Source organism: Apteryx mantelli, chromosome 4 (genome assembly GCF_036417845.1).
Source record: "Apteryx mantelli isolate bAptMan1 chromosome 4, bAptMan1.hap1, whole genome shotgun sequence".
Taxonomy (NCBI): Eukaryota; Metazoa; Chordata; class Aves; order Apterygiformes; family Apterygidae; genus Apteryx; species Apteryx mantelli.
Window position 1 is genome coordinate 60,258,716 of NC_089981.1, and position 21,372 is coordinate 60,280,087.

At 37.0% G+C, this 21,372-nt stretch overlaps 1 protein-coding gene across 1 annotated transcript in view; it reads left to right on the plus strand.

Annotated features, from left to right (window-relative positions):
- The window catches only part of AKAP6 (A-kinase anchoring protein 6), a 232,505-nt gene that overhangs the window by 192,263 nt on the left and 18,870 nt on the right, over positions 1-21,372 (plus strand). The window contains exon 11 of the mRNA XM_067295590.1: positions 8,926-9,141. Coding sequence (XP_067151691.1) covers positions 8,926-9,141 — 216 coding nt within the window. The remainder of the gene's footprint in view (positions 1-8,925; positions 9,142-21,372) is intronic.

Here is a 21,372-nt window from a genome sequence, read left to right on the forward strand (position 1 = left end):
GTGTACCAACTTTCCCATTGTCAGTGATGCTTATTTTCATGTTCAGAGCACAGAAAAGTAACCTCATTGTGTTCTCTATTTTAAACTTCACTGAAGGAAAGAAAACATATTTTCTGTCCTCCTTTCTTTCATTCTCTCTGGTCTCCTTACACCAACCTTCCAAGCCGTGGGAAGTTCAATAATTTGAGTAATGAGGAGCCTTTAAGAGCATCATACATTAGGAGTCATCTCATCCAGACCTGTGGGTTTTGGCAGCCCTTAACTTTCTGACTCCTAATCACAGTTCATCTTGACATCACTGGCTTCTGTCCTCACCTCTAATTCCAGCCTTGGCTGTCCCAATCATGTCTTTCTAATTTGTACAAGAAGCAAGATAATGCTAATTTAAAACTTAACATATTTGAGCAAACATTTGTATAAAACTTATTCATGCAAGTAAGATATTGCCTCGCTTCCTTTAGATATGGATGAATCTACTTCAGTGCAATGCTGCCAGGCTCTGGTTGATTCTACTACAAGTAACTGCCCTTGTTGAGGACTTTTAGTTTTTTCTTATGCTGAAATCAAACTTTGTGTGTATTTATGATTAAGATATGGCAAAAGAATGAAAATAATGTTTTTATTTAATGACTAATCCATTCTGGGGTGGGTTGTTTTATTTTTGAAATAAAATGAGGAACACCATTTCTAGAAAAGCCTGCTTGTTGTCATTGGTGTATATGGATACACATGAAAGCACTGTAATATCTTTTTCTCTGTTTACCCCTGAGCAGATCAAGCTGTACCTTTTTGCATCCAGGTTAAATGTGCTTCCCAGAAACAACAAAGGAAACAGAGGAAATCTTTTTCCTTACTCATTATATGTGTTTATTTTCCTGCCACTCTGCCAGTACTGAAACCTCTTAAAAAATGGTCTAATTTATTTTATATTCACTTTTTTCCTATAAGAAGGTAATACCAATGAACTGCAGGATGCTTTTCTCCTGTCATTCAGAATAGGGTGAATTTTCACTTCAGTTTGGAATATACCGGGGCCATTGCACAGGGACAACAAAAATGCATTGGTCTCCCATCTGTGGGAAAACTAGATTAAGAAAGGGAGCAAGTACAATATCAACATCTGAACCTCAGCCTGAGGGTTACAGGTATTGATGTACCTCCATGCAATGAAGTTTTTCCTTGGCAACTTGTTAGATGGCTCTGAGGCAGGATACCAAGTTTTAACAATTTTAGCTCTTCCTTAAACATGGGTGAAATTCACATACCTAACTGTTTTCAGGCAATTGAAGGGTTTCTTTGCATCTTGCTTGTGATGTTTGTTGAGAAACTTCTTAGTTTATTTCAAGCTGTATATGTAAGTGAATGCCAACAATTGGAAGTAAAGTCCAACCCAACTTATGTCTCACTTGGTATTAGAAAATTTTTAGCTGTACCTTAAGTTGTTTCTTCTCCTGAATTTCAACCCATGTTCATTTAAGGTCTGTGCAATGTAGTGACCTAGCAAAAATTTCAAATTTGTAATGTCCACTACAGGCAAATGAACTTTTGGGGTAACATGCTTCAGGATTCATTACAAAAGCCAAACACAGCACTGACATTCATCATACCTATCTGATGCTTCCCCTACTTTTATTTTAGCATTTGGGGAGGGGGAGGGGAGCTGACCCTAACAAATTGTACCACTTCTTTCAGTACTTTTTTTTTGGATCTTTTTCTATGGAAAGATTCTTCTCAGACTGAATGAAAAGAGGACATGAACTGAAGGCATTTAGAAATAAAAAGAGCGCCAGACTAGAAAAATGGATCCTTCTTCCATCACCTTTACTCTTCCATCCAAATGTTTTGACTTATCCCCTGGAAGTTAACCCCAGCTTTGCAGTGTATAGTAAATAGCCCTAAAATATTTCAATGTGAAAATGAATTTAATTAATGCCCAAATGAAACACAGAAAAAAGGCTTGAGAAAAGGTACTTTGTAGTTCAGTAGGGAAGATGCATTTACATCCGACACTGTTTTTTCTCTTATTTTTAAAAGTTACCTACCTGTAATTGCGTACTAGTTTAGAGTTAAGATAGGAACATCTTAACAATAATGGGCACTTTTTTAACAGATTATTGCCAAAAGTGCATTCTTTATTCCAGGGAGACACTGTAATAGATACCAGCGCTTTAGTAATGATACAAGCAATCTGTAAGCTATTATAGTTTCTTTTATAGTAACTTAATCTTCATATTGTTTTATATGTCTAGAATTTTAATAGTTTTTAATTTATGAAGAAAAGTATGTTACATATTACTAGTTACATGTCAATATGAGCTAAGTATCAGACCACTGGACTGTGTTCTTACAAACAAATATTTTAAAATACTTAAACCAGCATAAGGAATGGAATGAAGAAATTAAAGAATCTCATATAGATGTAATAGGAACTTTCATGGAATGAGCCCAGAAGCATCAATTCTGGATAGTTACTGTTTTTTAGTCCATGTATTGTGCTTCTGGAGATACATGAGAAAGAACACAGTTACCATTAGAATGCTATTTTAAAATAAATATTTTAAATAAATATATTTACCTAATTAATAAATTTAATAGCATTGTTGATTGAAAAAAACATAAACACAAATTTCCTTGTACTTTTTTATAGCTAGTGAACTGAGTGAATTAATGTTTAACTGAATGGTGTTAGGCACTTGATGATATGTAGAGTATAAGCTCCTGTATAGATTCCTGAAGCTAGAGGAAGAAAGAAATATTTTTTCTATTAGTTCTTTGTCATTTTTTAATGTGTATGTAAAGGAGAAGTTTATCACTAGAAATCTGGACATTTTTCAAGGAAATATAGTGAGCTGTGCTCAGACTTGTCAGAGAAATATTGTAACACTTTGCTATGCAGTGAGCTACAGAAAGAGATCCTCAGTGTAGGAATTTAATGGTTCTAATGCTATTAAAAGTATGGCTTTTAAATAAAGAGAACCAGTTCACTGTTTTGAAAGAAGTCATATTCTACTTTAAACTGTCATTCTGTGTTTCTGACTTGCAGTTAGATGATATTTCTAAAATGTCAGTCCAAGATTCTGTTGTGACCATCATTGTAATAAAAGCAAAGATATTATATCAGTACTTTTTCCATAATTAGCATTAAAGATCTCTCAAGGGTTAAGCAGAAAAGTTGTAGAAAGGTTTTCCATTGAATGGTCTGCAAAGCCTTGTGCTTTTAAAATCTTTTAATATAGCCAAGACTGGTGACAACCAGGAGACAAATCTATGAGCAACCCTGTTTGGAGAGAATAGTTTTGTGGTGTGTGATGTATGTTATGTAAATGAGCTTATTAGGACTCTCATCTATTTTATTATTGGTGCCCAATTTAATAGAGGCATTTAAAAAACAATATTTCTGCCTGACTCCTTGAAATGAAGAAGATACATTGATATAATTGAGAGCAAATGATTGCATGTTGTGCCATTTAATCATGTCATTTTTCAATTGCTGTTTTTTGCACTTCACTGCATACTTATAGAATATTTAGCTTCAGTATAGATTAAGTCCCACAGTTTGCAACTGAGTAGAGTTCCTATATTAGCTGACATTTTCTTTTAACCTTGAAATCAACAAAAGCACCCAGGTTTGCCAGTATTTTTCTAAAAGATGACAAGTCATCATTCATTTCCTATCTTTGCCATTTGACCTTTTTATTTTGAGGAATTACTTTCTTACTAATATTTTTGAGGAATTACTGGTTTTCTTTTTTATTCACTAATAGAAATTGGTATTTTCAGCACGTGTCCTGTAAGAATGAAATTGGAAATAAGGGGAAACGTCACCCCATGCAAAAGGAGTTCCAACAGGCATTGCCATTTCACAGAAAATGCTGAAAACTAAGTTTTACCAAAACTTGATAGATGTATTGTTTCCTGTTTTCCCCTTACTCTTGTATTAGAGACATTAGCAATGACTCTTCAGGTTTTGCATTAGCTCTGATGAAAACTGAAGTGCTGCACTAGCCAAAAAGCATGTGTAAAAGGGGAAATTACTTTTTTTGAAAGAGTTGTAGTTTGATCATTGTAGTGAGAAGCGCAGCTTCCATTCTCAGATTTTGCCTGAATGTCTGTGTATGGTTGTACTAAATAACAACAGTTCCATCATTAGCTGTGGGCAACAACTGGTGCAATTGGAAGGATATAATTTCTTCCCTCCCATACACACGTCTTGTAACAAGGAGGAAGAGTGAAACCTTTCACAAAACAAGTTTAGGCAGGAACTTCCTTTTAGAGCTCGTAATTCCAGATTTATCTACAGTGGAGCTTCTCGTGCTTTCCTAAGAGCATCTAGTATTGCCCATACAGAAACACAACATAAGCCTAGAAATAGCATTTGCCTCAAAATAGCTTGGCAGTTCTTCTGAACCTGTAAGCACAAAGAAAATCCATCCGTGCAAGTTAACATTTGTCATCTTCCAACCACTTTTCTAAGCTCTGGACACCTCTGCATGGACCTTTGATATTCCTGATTGTAAAGTGAAAGCAAGAAAGATGGAAATGGTTGAAACAACTTAGGCTTCATACAAATGAATTCCACAACTATAAGCCATAAATGGTGCTACAAAAATGGTATCTAAACATTTTGTGTGGTAGTTACATGTGGATTATGTGGATTTAAGCTAAACTAAGGTAACTTTTAAACTAATTTTAAGTGCAAGTAGTCCACTGAATTCACGTAGAATCTTAGTTATATTAAACGATTAATATTAAACACCTCCTCAAGAACCCTGATGTAGCAGTGCCTCGGTGGCCAGCTCATTTACCATGTTGTATGAGAAAGCACGCTTCACCTCGTTGTCCTTCAGTCACGCAGAATAGGCGGTGCTGCGTAACTCAGGCTGTGATATACTGCACAAAGGCTGAGGCATGGGGGAGGACTGGGGCTCGAGGGGCTCTGATATTCCCTTTCTATGCATCCTGCACTCTCTGGCACTGTCTAAAGCTGCACACATGTTTCTAGTCTTATGCCATGCACTTAGGAGTCACGCAGCTGTGCAGAACACCTTCTGTTCAGATCATGGCTACTTCCATCCCCATAGATAGTGCCATTAGCCCATGGCTTGGAAAGAGTGTTAGATGTCATTCCACTCAGCAGGAGCTTTTCCAGATGATTTAAGGCATGATATTAACAAGCTGTGAAAGTAGTTTCAGCTAGCCCTTTTTAGCTATGCAGGTGATAGCTTCAAAGCACTGAAAATAGGAGTAGGCAGAGGGAAGGAAAATCTCCCAAGATTCTGACAGCACAGACAGAAATCCACAGTATGGGAAAACATGACTCGTAATAACATTGTAATGAATAACACCTCAGTGTTATCAGGGTATCTGTTAGAAAGCAAAGGATTCAGACACAAGGTCAAGTTCATACACGGCAGCTGCAGTTACTGTGTATGCTCTTAGCCTGCAGCAGACAAAGTCAAACACGTTAATTTAAGTTTCACTGCAAATGATTTAAGTGAATGTGTTTCTTCCACATTTGCAAAGGTTTGGAGTGTATTTACAGTTACCGCAGCTCAGTTGACACACGATAATGCGAGGAGCCACAATCAAATGTGTCTGGTCTCTTAATTTATACTTCAGCAAGACTTTCACACACAAGACCCTAAGTGAGGCTCCTCAGTCTACTCTTAGACCAGCTCCTAATTTCCTGATCTGTCAAGTACCCAACAGCTTACTATAGCAGCTGTAGAATATCAGACCCAGGCCTCAGCAGAGATATTTATCAGCTGTACACTCTGTCAGAAAAATCTTGTCTTTCCTTGCTTTCTTTTCCTTTTTTATTTTTAATTAATCATGAATTATAGCTGTTAATTCACAATGTAGAATGTACCTTGCAGAAATAACTGTGGTAGGCCTGCAAGCATACTTTGCATGTACAATTGCCATATTGACAGGTTTTTATACAAGCATGCCATTTTAACAGCTGCAGAACATGGATGGATATACCACATTATGAGATGTCATGTCATAGGATACAGGCAATTATTATGTCCCTTTAGGACACTGTAAAACAGACCATGGTACTGCTTAGATTCACTGTTGCCTGTATTATTACACAGGATTTAAAGACATCTTTACATGATTAAGTTCTCTGGCTTTTAAAGTATTGCTATAGTCAACCCTTTCAACACACGGTTAGATACAAGCACTTCATTCTTCTGTTTAATATTAACCATAATATCACGTAATAAAATTGAAACAAAAGTGCCATAGGCCTAATTGTACTGTCATGGCCATGTAAATCAGGAATAGCTTCAGTAAAGCTAGTGTTATTATGCTGGTGTAAAATTGATGTAAATTAGAGATGACTTGGGTCCTGTAGCTCTGCTTTCAGATAATACAATGTAAAGGCCTCATTTAAACTCCTGTATAACGGCTTATGAATGAAATACTCCTTACCTCATCATATTATATGGTATTGTATCAAAAACAAACAATATTTATAAGGGATGACATAATCAGATCCAGGTAAGAAGATAAGTTAATGTTATGGGACCAGATTTTGAGCTCTGTTGACTTCCATGAAGTTAATGCAGATTTACATAGATTTAATTGACATCAGTATATAACTTATCATGGCTTTCATAAAACGGAACTGCTTAGCTGTTGTACGGTGTTAAATAAGAACCTTGACTTTATCCTTAGGTAGTTTTTTTTCTGATGTGATGTTAGGCTAATGAACAGCATCAGAAAGGAAATGTGTCAGACATGGTGGTTACATCAAGAACTATGTAGGAAACTAGTAATGAACCCTCAGAAAATAAATAAGGGCAAGTTCAGGAAATGTAAGTGAAAATGCAGCTCTGGTATAAATTGAATAATAAAATTTCTGGTCATATTTTGCCATAAATAGTGGTTTGGGAATTTGTCATTCACCTTATTTAAAATTCAGAAATATTAAAGGTACAGGGTTCTCTCATTATAGAAATAATAGAATTCCAGCTATTACAGAGTTAGGTAATTTAAATAGCTATAGAATGCATTATATCAATAAGTGGAACATCTGTATGAAATGTCCACCTGCTGATATACTACTCAGTGTACTTTACAATGAAATGCACTTAATCATTTTAAGACGCCTTCTAATGAAGCCTTATCGGGATTAACATTTTGAACACAAATACTTTTAGGCATTAAAACTTCTGCTCTAAATGAGATTGCATTGTCTTGTTTACCCTTGTTGATTAATAAGCAATCTGTTAACTGTTAGAACGGTCCAATTGTGCCAGTGAAAGTCGATTAGTAATTCAGCAACGTTTGTGGGTTTAATTGTCATTTCTCTTGAAGACTTTGAATAAAAAAATCACTTGCACACTATCTGTAGGCAAAGAAAAGATACGTGTTTTTAGATGTGTGTGCCGCTGTTTTCCTTTAGACTTTGAGCTTAGGGTTATTGATGAAGCAGATACTTCCAGCAGCAAAATACTGCTTTGACATATAACACTTCTAACTTCCCATTCTTAAAGCAAAACCGATGTAAAAATCTAGAACTTGAATTCACTGGCTATAGAATGTTATTTTTTTGCTAACAAAATTCAGGAGGGCATGTCCTATTTGTTTATCAGTTAACACTTTTGAACAGATTTGAGAGAGGTGGTGCTTTTTTTTTGCTTATTGTGATTAACTGGAAGCTAAAAGGCAAGTACCCTGTCTTCAAAAAAGATGTTCATTGAAATTTTCTCACAGGGTCATGCACTTTCATCTGTGGCATCCCACAGAGGGAAACAGATGTTGGCAAGTTACAATTTAAATTATCTGGAAAGCTCCCATGTGTGGAACACAGTCCTGGTTAAAGTTAGGAGTAGCACAGGCCTGTGATAGTATTTGAATACTTGAACCCTGCAATGCTCTGAAGTTTCAAGCCTCAGAAGCCGGGCTGAAGCAGTGATCCTCATAAACATTTGCACCTTGTGTAACCCAGCTTCATAGATATTATTGTAAAAAAGATATTATGAGTTAATAAAAATCTTGATTTGGTGTAAAATGACTGTAGTGTGTGATTTTGTTTGTAGATAAAACCATGCTCAAAAGCTCTCCATGCCATTAACTACTTCAGGGTGGTAGATCTCTCTTTAGTTTTGTCATGGAGGACGCATTATTTATACTGCTATTCAATGAGATTCTCAGTGCAGTTATGTAGGTTCTGGAGTATAAACAGCAGATCCCGACTCCCACCAATACTCAGCAATGTTAGGGCTTAGCAATTGTCTCCCATAATGCAGTTCGTGTCAGACTGCATCCCTTCTGGCCCTGTAATCTGTATGATGAAATAAATGCAATGAATGACACACCTTTAAGAAGGATGCAGTTATCATAGTATTCCTACAACATTTACTTGAATATAGAACTATCCTGGAAGTATTTTATGATAACTAAAAACGTCTATAAAGAATTTCATACCAACCTCTCTACTCTTCTTTCTTAAGGTTTCTCCTCTGACAAGCTGCATATGAAACATAATTTCTATTGATTCTTTTATAAATATATATATATTCTGATTGTATGAATGTAATTTTTTTCTGTTTTTTTCCTGAACAATTTCTGAAGTTGATTACTGTCAGGGTAACTCATTTCAGATGTGTCCCTTCTGAATAGAAAAAGGAAGAATAAACCAGTCTACACCATAAAAATTTCAACATTATTGAGACAGTTAGTTATGTATGGCATTTGTTTGAAGAAAACTGAAAGTAGCTTTGCTCCTTCTGGGCTATTAAGATTGTGGTTATCTGAAAATAAACACTAAGCTTTGACACTAAGCATGGGAATTTATGGAAGAGCTGAAAAAACTTTTGTAAGACAGAGGTCTGCACTAAATATCAAACAATAATTAATGTTTTCATTTGCCAAGTATTCCACACTGACATCTGTCATCTCTCTGTCCTGCAGTCCCTTTGCTGTGAGATCAAACAGAGACGTCGCGGGGTAGCCTCTGTGCTGCGATTATGCCAGCACCTCCTGGACGACCAGGAGACCTGCAACCTAAATGCAGATCACCAATCCATGCAGTTGATAATTGTAAACCTTGAGAGAAGGTGGGAAGCCATTGTCATGCAAGCTGTCCAGTGGCAGACAAGGCTACAGAAGAGACTGGAAAAAGACTCAGTAAGTGATGCTTGCTTTAAAAAGATCTTACATCATTTCAGTTTCCGTATGGGAAACATTTTTTCAGTGCTAGGCAAACACATTCATTTCAGTATATTTTCTGACTGAAGATGCCACTTGCAGTCTTTCCTAACAACAAATAAAGCTGTATTCTTTACAAAGCAATGTGTTCTGTGGACACAGCTGATTGATTGACTGAGAAGATAAACTCACAGTATACATGTCCTGTTGCTGGATTTTTAGTCTCATCATATCTGATCCTGTAATGAGAACAATCTTCTACTGTTGAGATCAGTGTAAGCCAAGTTGCTCAACACTTAACAGAACTGGGCCCAGAGTCATCTTTCATCAATTGCAAATATATTTCAGAAGAAATCTTTACTCTGTAAGTAAGACTGGTTTTAATTACCATCCCAGCAGTAGATGTGTATTTCACATAAAATGCCATGGGTATGTGATGAATATACAGTTCTGTGTTATTTGAATGTAAAGAAAATGCATTAATTTGCTTTTATCTCAAGGAAAAGATTCCTAAGAGGCAAAATAGCATTCTGCTTAAACCAGCCATTAAGTGGCATAAATTAGACAGGTTTCCTCAGCATAAAACCATATTACAATGCAGTATCTACATTTAAACAATAAACCATAGGGGGGACAAAATAATCCCTACTGTAACACCATTGACTGTAATGGATGAATTGGCTCAGCATGGTTTGTGCCGCTATCGTAATGCTGAAGTCTGTATACTGCAGCTATATTGGCAGCAACAATAACCCTATGTAATACATACACTGAAGAGCCTTGATGAGATATGGGAACAAGTGACATATATTTAGCTTACATAATTTTTAGGTATATCTTGCAAATAAACAAAGTGCTTGACATACGTGCTTCCTGACAATTATGTAACTAACAGTGGAATACTGCTTTTTACTTCTTTTGGTAAGGTTCCTTTAAAAAATAACAGAAGCTGTATTTCTCTTGGAGTTGTCTTGGAGTTAGTGTGTAGCATTAAGATATACAAGGCATTGTTCAGAAACACTAGCAGTCCCTGACTGAAAATGCTATCACTCTAAACAGACCAAGAGATAGTGAGTTAATGAGGAGGATGCTGTGGAGAAGTGAAGTGTTGAAGGTAATAATGATCTGTTGTCTGCCTACCTTTAACAAATGTTAGAAAACAGGAGTGCTCCTCTGCCAGTCTGGTTAACTGTTTAGCTGATTTGCTTTAGGCATTGAGATAGAAATGGGACTTGAGAAAAAAACAGGGTTTGAGTAGTCTGTCAGACTAAGTCAAAAAGGGCATGTATCTGAGGCAACACGGAAGCAAGACATTGTTACTGAAAAGCGGTTGAGTAGCAAGGCTGGTGTGATGAGCATGGAAGTAGTCAACTGGTAAAGCAAGAACAATAGATAATTGGGGAGAGTTTAAGTCCTTGAAAGTTTGACCTGGTTGGGAGGAGTATAAAAGGCTGATGAAGCTATGTGTGATTGTACAAGGATATAGAGAAAAGCAAAGATTACTTTTCAGCTTTTCTTTATACATGTCTGTGGGAGAGGGAATTATCTCCTGAAGAGGCCACAGTGGAGGAAGTTATTGGAAACAACCAGAGGAGATCAGCCTAGAGCTTGCACTATATGACCAGAGGAAAAAAGTCAAATCTTAATGATGCTAAGAAGGAGGATTCTTCTCATAGGGCTGGTAAGAGAGAGATGTAAGTAAGTGTCACAGCTGATGTAGATTACCAGACTGAGTAAGAGGGATAACGGTGATACTGACAGTGCTTAAGGAAAGAGGAGATTTGGGGGAGGAAAGAGCAAGAGTTCCATTTTGACTGTGCTTAGTTTAAGGGCATGAGAAAGGAGATGCTTAACAGGCAGAAGAGTGGGGTTAGATGCATAGGAGCCATCAGTTCGCAGATGGGAACTGCAGGTATCTGAACATATATAATCATCTAGAAAGAAGGAAGTGAAACAGATAAGGAAAAAGGCTTGTTAGAAAGTCCTGTGAGGAGCAGGAGATGAAGAAAGAGGTATTAGCAGAAGATTCAGAAGAGGTCAAAGACAGATCTAGAGAGCAGAGAAACCCAAGGCAGTAATTTGTTGAGAAGATGATCAAGTGGTGTCAAAAATTAAACAGAAAGTGGCAAAATTAAGGTTATGAGAAAAAGAGACGTTTCAGTGGAATGAAAGGAAGAAACAGAATTAGAGAGGATCCAGAATGAAGCTGAAGAGAAACTGGTGCGTAAACAATATATTCACATTTAAATGAGAAGAAAGTGAAGAAATAAAAGAAGACAAATGCTATCTCACCAGTGGCAGAGAGACAACATTCTTGAGTTCTGGGTAATGAATCTGGGAGCGCAAGAAATGAGAACAGAAGTAAGGGAAGTCAGCAGTAAAATAGACTGGCAAGTGATTGGATTAGAGGATGAATGTAAGACTGAGGAGTAGAAAAGATTGTTAAACAAAGAAAATACCATAGTAAAGCTTTTTAACCCTCTTGAGAAATGTTTGTTATGTTTTTGTAATAGTTCCATCTTTTGACTATTTTTATTCGTATTGCTAATATATTATATCAATAGTAAACTGTTGGTTAGTGCTATGGAACACAAAAGGCTTAATGAGGTGACCTGCAGTACAAAAAATAGGTGAATTTTGGAGCTGCAAGAACAGGTGTATGCAGTACTATGCAACAGCCTATACCAAAAAGTATTTCTCAGAATCCTGAATTTTGGTTGCTAGAGGCTGAGTCTCTACTGGGTTTGTAACTCCCCAGGAGAGATTGGATAGGGTTTCTTCTATATTTGTCCTTTAGAGGAGCTACCACAGAGTAGCTGAACTGACTTCATCTACAAAACTTATCATTGTTGTAATAAATAAAGCTGTTCTCCTAGGTCTGGAGGAGAAACAGTTGCAATTGTGAGATAGCCCAGAAAGTGCCAAACAGAAGTCCAAGTTACTGCGATGAAAGCGTATTCTCACCTTTTGCATGTGTGCAGCTGCCATGCAGAAGCAGTTTGCTGTTTGTAGCTGCAATTGCTCTAAATAAACTGTTATGTGCTAATTAGAGCTTGGCGCTGCTCTTGCAGCCGGAGTGAAGTGAGCCTTGTGTTTCAGTTTGGGATTGCAATCGATGGGGAGTTGAGGCAGAGCGGGGGTATGAGTGCTGTGCGTTGCTTGATGTCAGAAGGCTGTGGAACTTCACAAGCTGCCTGCTGCTTTGTTCCCACTTTGCCTGAGGGAGTCTGGACTGAGTTGTCTTTCACAGGGCAGGGGGTGTACCATTCTCTCTGCTGAGAAATGGCAGCCATTAAGAGCTATGATGATGCTCATTTAATTTTCATTGTGGGCTGTTTTGTTTCAGAACCTCTCATTTTAGGCTTGTTTTATAATAACACGATTCTTTGAAGTATGTTGATATCTGCAAGTTTCTCGTGTTGATAAAACTATTTGTATTCTCAGCATCTGAAAGATGCCCCAGCCACTGCAGAATTCAGGTTTCTTTGTCTTCCCGGCCTGAGTTGGCATGTTCTAGCCTTCCTTTTCACTCGGTTCCTGTGTAGTCATTTCTTGGGTAGGTACCAGGATTGTTTCTTCTGCTTCCCTATCTCTCTACATTTGATGGTGTGCCAGTCTTGGCACATAAACAGTATCCCTTAGTAACAAGTCTTTATGTGTGGTTGCCCACAAAACACTGTAACTTATGAAAACAAATGAGATGTTTTTATACCATGATGGCATCTGACTCAATCATGGCATCTGACTTGCTGACAGTAAATAAGATAGCCCAGATGATTACATTGCCTTACAGAAGTACAAGAGTCACTTGCACCTTCTACTCTCTTCTTAATTTGTGCACTGGGATCTTCCTTTGTCCTGTTTCTCTCTCCTGTTACATTCAGTCATTTATTTGGAACACTTACAGCATTGCAAAGTTATACTAGAACTGACCACAGAAAGCTTTTACATTTCTTTCAAATCGTTTTTCTTGATGTTTTTCAATAGTATTTAGGTTTTTTTCAACCTTTGCAATAGCAAGCACCATAAATTTACAAATAACAAGAGATTAACATGTACTACAAACACCTGAAGTCTGGCAGAAAATGCCCTTCTCATGAACCAGAAGTTATGCCTAGAAGCTTAAATTCTCAAGAATCACCCCAAAAGGATGAAATGTGATTAGATTCAGTTGGTTGATCTAGCTATAAAGAACGTGATATTCCCACAATGATAAAAACAAGACTTACATTTAAAAAACTGTAGGACACTTGTCTGTTACTGGAAGCTGTTTTAATCTCTTCTAGCAGAAGAGGTTATCTCCCCCATCTGTTTTTTTGCGGTAAATCCTTTACCCCTAATTTATCATTCCATAGTTGGCTGATATAATGTTATCTGTCACCTAAATTGTAGCTTCAGAATTATACAGATGCCTTACAGTTTGCTTAACAAGACCCTGTTGGCAATCATCTTAAAAGAAGAAGGAGTCTGTCTGGCAATAGCAACAGCAATAGCAGCAATCTTCAGTTAACTCAACCCAAAGCTGCAGTCTAAAATTCCTGCTCAACATCTGGAGAAGCGTTAGCTCATGAGGCACTTTGCTTTAGAGGATCTAGAGTACTTTGGATAGTTAAAGGAGGATTTGGGACAGACTTGATCATGGTTGTGTCCACAAGTTTACCACAGCTAACTCAAAGTGGGAATATGTAATTTGTTTTATGTAGTTTTTTTTAATCTTGTGTTTAGCCAATGACATACCCTATCTAATTTATGCCTTTAGCCTCAGTGGATTATTCCAGCAGCCACAGTTGCTGACAGTTTGGGGATGCACTGTCCATGTCAGATATGTCTCCGCAAAGGGAGCCACAATGCACTGAGTATGGGAATTCACTTTTCAGTGTGAGAGAATCCTCTACCAGTGAATGCTGTTATCACTAAGACTGTTTTATCAGTGTTGGAGTACATAAAGCTATTATATTGCTGTCTGTGACAGGGAGCCAAAACAGTGTTATCTAATGGATTTTATTTCTTAAGTTGCAGTTCCATATTCCTACCTTACTGCTGACTGGAGAAACTGCTTGTTCTCCAGACTGCATTGAATGAGAAAGGTGATCTGTTTTATGGAGCAGCCAATCTTTTTTCTTGTTTAACAGAGAGAGCTAATTATTGAAAGAACAGTATTAATCATGCTTTTAAAATGGATATTTTGAGCTAAGATAATTTGAGTTAACGTGCTGTAATTCTCACTTGGTCCTGAAAATGTCTGAAATATTCATGCCTTTGATCATTTAAGTTCACTCCTATGCTTCATGCAAATTTTTTTCTCATTTTTCTTTTTCTCCTGAATCATCCCATGTGTACACTACACTGTATGTCCAGCAAAAACCCCATGTATATTGGCTTGAAAGGATGCTGTACATCCAGCCACATAATTGAAAATAATAAGGCCACAATAAATGGGGTGGCCTTGGGGTATAACACCCAAGGGATTCAATTGGTGTCGCTTTGCATCAATGTCCATGCATCATGGTAATTGAGGTAGCATAACCAATTACCACATTTTAATTAGAGTTGTAAGGACTTGGGAAAATCTGCAATAGTGAGACAGCTCACTTAAAAAAAAAAAAAAAAAAAAAAAAAAAAAAGCGCCTCTCTCTTTACCACAGACTTGTTTCTTGGGTGCTTGCTTCTTAGAAGGGAAAGAGCCTCCTTAAAGCACTGTTTAGGATTTTTCCCAGCTTCCTCTAGGTTTCTTTCTTTATAATGCACTTTGAAAAACAAGTTGTTTAACAATGCTATTTCGCTTCTGCTCTGGTATCTTTATCCCTTTTCTCTATTCATCTGTTTCTCTGAGGCCTTCTGTAAGAGAAAACTGTTTTTAATAATACTGGGAATGGTGCTAACTGAAGTATCCCCCTCGCTTCTCTATATTTAATTCACTGGTGCAATATTTTTTTCAAGCCAGGGACTGATACTTGATCTAAGCTTAAAAAAAAATTAAAACCAAAAAAACCACCTGCAGAGGTGACAAATGTATTCATTATTGTTCAGTTATTTTGTTAGGAAGCTCCACTAAACAAAAACTTAGTTTCTGAATGATTCGATTTTTATCACAAGCCATTATTTTGTCAGGTTGGATCTAGCTAAAAATCTTGCATAAGAATTTAGAAGTTCAGCAAAAGTGCCTGATACAACAAAGTGCCGAGAAAAGATTAACTTAATTGGCCGAGGAGGGCACACTGAATGTTGTAAAGTGATGAACACCTCTTACGTCATCTAGCCCTCACAAGTAATTTTTTAATGACTTATGTTTAATCCGTCACAAATTGTTTCTTCATTATCTATCACAAGTCACATTTGTTTTGATATTGGGCCTCTTTGTAGTATGACAGTACAATCTTGATTGCTTGTATTTGTTTCTGTCACAGTCATCTTGTTCTAATCATTGTATTTCAACACTGAAAACTGCTGGCTTTGGTGCTTGCTTAAAATACATTTTTCTTTAAGTGGGTGGATATATGACTGTAGAGCCTGCGATGTATATCACTCCCTCTAAGCTCTGTGTACTCTTGAAAGAGACCTGGCCAAGAAACATGTCCTCTTCTCAGACAGAAGATACAAGGCTCAGCTGAGCAGGTGATGAGAAGCATCAGACTGGACCATCCTAATGGGTGCCATGTCTTTTTCATCTTCTAAGTGGCCTTGCATGCCCAATTTCAGATCTGGAAAAGTAATCTGTAGGATCTAAAACAGGACTACTTAAATGATGAACTCAGGCTTAAATTTTTCTTGGACTTTAATTGAAGATAGGTGATATTCCCCATATTCTTGCAATAAATCCTGTATTTCTCGTGATTTTCTCGGGGAACAGCCAGTTATGATGCAGCCATCATGGCAGTATGCAGTGTCTGGGTGATCTGGCAAAACTGAAGGTAGTGCAACTCTTGTTGAGCAAATCTTGGTAAAAATTAGCAGACTTGGAGAATCTTAGTGGATCTTACATTCCTGAGAAAACATCCTGAGTGGTCATCTGCAGCAGTAGTGTTTTAGAGTGAATAGAAAGAAAATTTAATAAATTTAGGCCATTTCTTAGCAGTTTCTTTTCCATCCCCAGAGGATACGAAACTTTCAGTCACAACTAATGAACTAGGTTGGATTAGGCAAGAAGGGGCTAATGATTAATGCAGAGTCCAGAGACTAAGGCAGCACTTTTTCATAGTCTCTGTTGAGCCATAGCAGGCCTGAGTTCTCCCTTTGGAGAGGATGGAAAGTAAAGGTCCATACTCCTAAACTTTCTGTAGAGTCCCAGGTGAAGACAACTTGGGAACAGGCTGAACAGTTAAGCTTGAAAGCAAATGTTGTACTTGAAATTTTTTACTTCGTTGCTTATATGTGTGTGCATCTGCAGACTTCTTTGTAGATCAGTAGAAGGTACTCTCTTATACTAGGAGCTACATTTGAAGAAGATTTTTTCATCCTGTATTTTTTCCCCTCCTTTGTTTTTTTTTTTTCTCCTCCTTTGTTCTTTTCTGTTAATGAAAAAGGAGCACTGAAAAGAAAGTCTTCCTGTTTAGGTCAAACTTAGGCAGATTTAGGTCATTATAGTGCATAGTGGCATAGATTTCACTAACTAGCTGTCAGTCTGTTTTTTTTTTTTTTTCTAAGCAACAGATTCAGCATGGACCCTTTCAGTGCAGCTTATATTTGCTCCATAAGGCAAACTACCTAGAGCTGAAAGAGCAGTTCAGCATTTTTGATTTTTCAATCTTTTTTTCTATATTGAAATTTCCAAATACAGCAACATTTCCTGCTAATGAGGATGGCATTGATTATGAATGAATTTGTGGATTCCAGTATACTGAAACCTACAAGAACATTTCTTGCAGCTTATTCAACCATCAGCCTATAGTAACAGGTTTCAATCACTCTCCACCTCAACTGGGCTCAAAATAACTGCCCTTGAGATGCATGTTCCTCTTCTGTGATGCCTTGTTAATTCCCCAAACACATTTAGTTTTTTTGCCCTCTCTGTGGTATCCTGCAAAGTTTGTAGCATGAGAGGTGACTGTTACTTTTGGGGAGCATGAGCACAGGAAGATAAATGGAATTACATTAAAAATTATGAGTTATTTTAATGAGAAAATCAATTGCTGCAATACTTATTACCCTCAAATCCCCTTGATTTTTCTTTTTCTTGATGAAGCACACCTTTCTGTGCAGTACTTGAAAGTTACTTGTCTTTTTAGAAGACAGGTTTTCTTATGAGACTAGGAATGCTTCATAATGGCTGATTATGGTTTTAAAGAAAAAAGGCTACAAATGCAAAATAAATAAAGCATATATTTCCCAGTATTATTTTTAAACTGCACATGGTTGCTTGATCTCATACAACTACTATGTACGGCTCATACTACAGTGAAAAACTGACTTGAGGTATTCAAGGCAGAAAATATCATGATCACAGCATTACAGGTTTAGGTTCATGGTGTTTTGTTATAATTAGCTGAAATCATAGTATGTCTGAAGTGGGTATAAAATGGTGCATCTATATTCATGGTTTTTAGTAGTACTATGTGAGCAATCTGCTTCAGTGACTGACAAGACTTGTCTTTAAATCATAGATACTTTGTATTTTTTCTCAATTATTCTCTATTATATTAGAGGAAGAATTATGTAAACTTGCTGGCATAATACCACAAAGTTTGGGGTGTATTTATATAATATATATAAATATGAATTTTTTTAAAAGGTTTACTTCTTTGGATTTCTTTTGTATTCCTTTTCTGGTTAATGCAGTCTTAATTTGTTCAATATATAGATTCAGAAAGAGGGAAAACTAACGTATTTTAAAGTTGCTTAAACAAGTCAAACTGAAATAACTCAGGAACTTTCAAGGCCAGGCAGTGGTGCTACGTTACCCAGTGAGAAGCTGGGAATCTTTTCTTTCCGGCGTATACAAAGCTTCTATGTTCATCCATGCAGAGCTGGCAGATAATCTTCCTGTTTCTCAGCTAACTGTTGACTACTCTGTGTTTCAGACTAGTGCCATTTTGGGGTTCGGTAGGGGAATTTCATAGTTGGTAGAAAGCTGGAAATACTTCTCTACCAACCTGATTTTTTTTTTAAGTGGTTGGTGTTTACAGACCCTCAAATATTTAGAATGTAAGTAAGGCCATCAAAAGTGCCAGTTCATCACATGGCTCTGTAATTTGGCATATGATCGTGAAAACACTGTAGCGTATCTCTCATGGGTAATGGCATTTGACCCTCACTGGTGCTGTATCTAACATTCTCAATTTCTGAGTGTTTTCAGATTACTACTGTATTAGTGAATCGGCTTGTTACAGGATTTTTAAAAGAAATTTTCATCAAATAACTACAAAAATCCAGGTCTTAGGACAGCAGTATTCAATCCTATAAAATTTAGAAATATGAGTTTTATACTTTATGATGGGAAAAGTCAACATCACAGCAGCAGATTTAGGTCATTATAGTGCATAGTGGCATAGGTTTCGCTAACTAGCTGTCAGTCTGTTCATTTTTTTTTCTAAGCAACAAATTAAATAATGGCTGAAGTGGCGTGGGTGAAGCCCTTTCCACAGCTTTGATAACAATACATTCCCTGCTCCAGAAACCTGTGCATTAGAACTGTAAGATGTGTAAAATCTTCCAGTGAATACTCAGGAATGATCAGTTTTAGTAGCAAACTATGTACAATTCAGAAATGGGATATCTGACGTTTCCAGTGCGTGCAGATACTGAAAGAGCTGTCAGTCACTCTTTAAATGTCAAAAACAACTCATTAAAAAATGAAAGAGAAAAATAAGACTAGGTTTTTGTTTTCAAAGACAGAGGACATATTTCAAAAGAACTCAGTTCCCCTTTAGGTACTTAACTATAGGGCCAGATATTCAAAAGTGCTCAGCAGATAGCAACTCTCATTGCAGTGCATGGTGTTCAGATTACAGGATGAAGTTGGTATTTTGCTCAGATACCTAACGTCCGCTAATCATAAGATCATGCCTCAGGCCAGCAATGTTTAAAAAATGAGAGTTAAAAGAGTCACAAAATAGTGACTATTGAATGCATTTAATGACTTGTTACACTGCAGCTATAATCACAGAATCACAGAATCGCTGAGGTTGGAAGGGACCTCTGGAGATCATCTAGTCCAACCCCCCTGCTCAAGCAGGGTCACCTAGAGCACATTGCACAGGATTGCATCCAGGCGCGTTTTGAATATCTCCAGAGAAGGAGACTCCACAACCTCTCTGGGCAACCTGTTCCAGTGCTCTGTCACCCTCACAGTGAAAAAGTTTTTCCTCATGTTCAGATGGAAGCGTCTGTGTTTCAGTTTGTGCCCATTGCCTCGCGTCCTGTCGCTGGGCACCACTGAAAAGAGTCTGGTCCCATCCTCTCGACACCCTCCCTTCAGATACTTGTACACGTTGATAAGATCTCCTCTCAGCCTTCTCTTCTCCAAGCTAAACAGGCCCAGCTCTCTCAGCCTTTCCTCACAAGAGAGATGTTCCAGTCCCCTAATCATCTTTGTAGCCCTTCGCTGGACTTGCTCCAGTAGTGCCATATCCCTCTTGTACTGGGGAGAATAAGGGCCCCAGTTCTGCAAGGAACAATATGTGAGTATGATTAAAGCTAATTTTCTGATATATTGTTTATTGTTTAAGCAAAACAGTTTTTAGAAAGAAGGGAAGAAGTCTTATTTTCTAACAGGTTGTACAGTAATTATTCTCACCCTACAAGAGCCTTCAGTTTTGGATGGTAGGACCCCCATCCTCCAACCATTATGGAAATGTTTGGCAGGATCTTCAGTAAGTATATGCATAATCAGAGTTTCATTGTTCAATATTTTAGGATGTTCTAGGAGCTGCATCAGCTTTAAGAAGAGAGGAATACAACAAAAATTTTTTTAAAATGTTTGAAAATGAATAAGGTACAATTATTCACTCTTTCTCTTAATGCAAAAAGTAGAAGGTAGGCAATGAAATTATCAGGCAGGAGATTTAAAACAATCAAAAGGGAATTCTATTTGCATGCAATGCGTAATGAAATTGCAGAACTTGTTGCTACAGGTTGTTGTGGAGAGCACACAAAAGGATTCACTATGCGGTTAGACAAATTAATGGAGGAGAGGTCAATTAAAGCTCACTAAATTCCAATTCGGAAAGGCTGGCTTCTGACATCTGGGGTGGCAGACTCTATACCATTTTATAGGTGTTTGATTTTTTTTTTTTCTTCTTTTTCTGAAAGCATTCACTACTGGCTGCTACAGGAGATGGGGAAGACAGCTGACTGGACTGTTGATCTGACCCAAAATGGCAGATGCTTTTTGCAAGCACACAAGCTTGCAGGTTTGGAGGCCTACCTACGAAAAATTTTTTTGCATAGCAAAACAATTTTAAGGAATGCCTAGAGGGTTTTCATTGTTGTTGTTTTTTTCACCATTTCCAAAGACTGGAATGTGGCCATTTAGGTATGCTATTTTCATTAGAGGAAAACGTAAGTGTACCCACTTACATTTTTAAAGATATTTCTAATATATTTTTCTGCAAAATACACAGAAAATTTAATACATACATCTATTTAATATTTAAATATGAACAGACATTTATATATCAGAGGTAATATAATATACATTAAATAATAACATGTAAATCATTAGCAATGATCTGAATTTTATTTCTCTTTACATGTAAGACATTTGTGTCATCACTGTAGCTCTAATCCATATTCAGGTCTTCGTATTTAGTGTGCAGTAATATGTAAATTACCTAGCCAGCTGCATTAAGCAGTGTTTGTTTATTCTATTTCTTTTGGCATAGCATATAACTGAATTTCTGCCAAAAATGCGGCTGCTTCAGGGAACACTGTTCAAGTAGAAGGAAGTTCTGAAAGGAAACGCACATCCTAAGTCTTTACTCTATGAAACAGTAAAATCAAAACAAACTTTCTGTTCATAAAAATATCTCTATTAATGCAAAAAAAGTGCTTGTAAAATAGAAAGGGCAAGCTGAATCTTTTTAGAATGCTCTGTTTACACTGGCTTTGTAAACAAGGATACAATACTAAGAGGCTGGTGATTTTTTATATGTGGGAAGGGTGACTAAAACTGGTGAAACGTGAAAATGGAAAGTTTAAGAGAAATTATTTTAAAATGGCATATTAATCTCCCCTAACACATAACATTTAAATGCATTTAAATTTAGAAAGCAG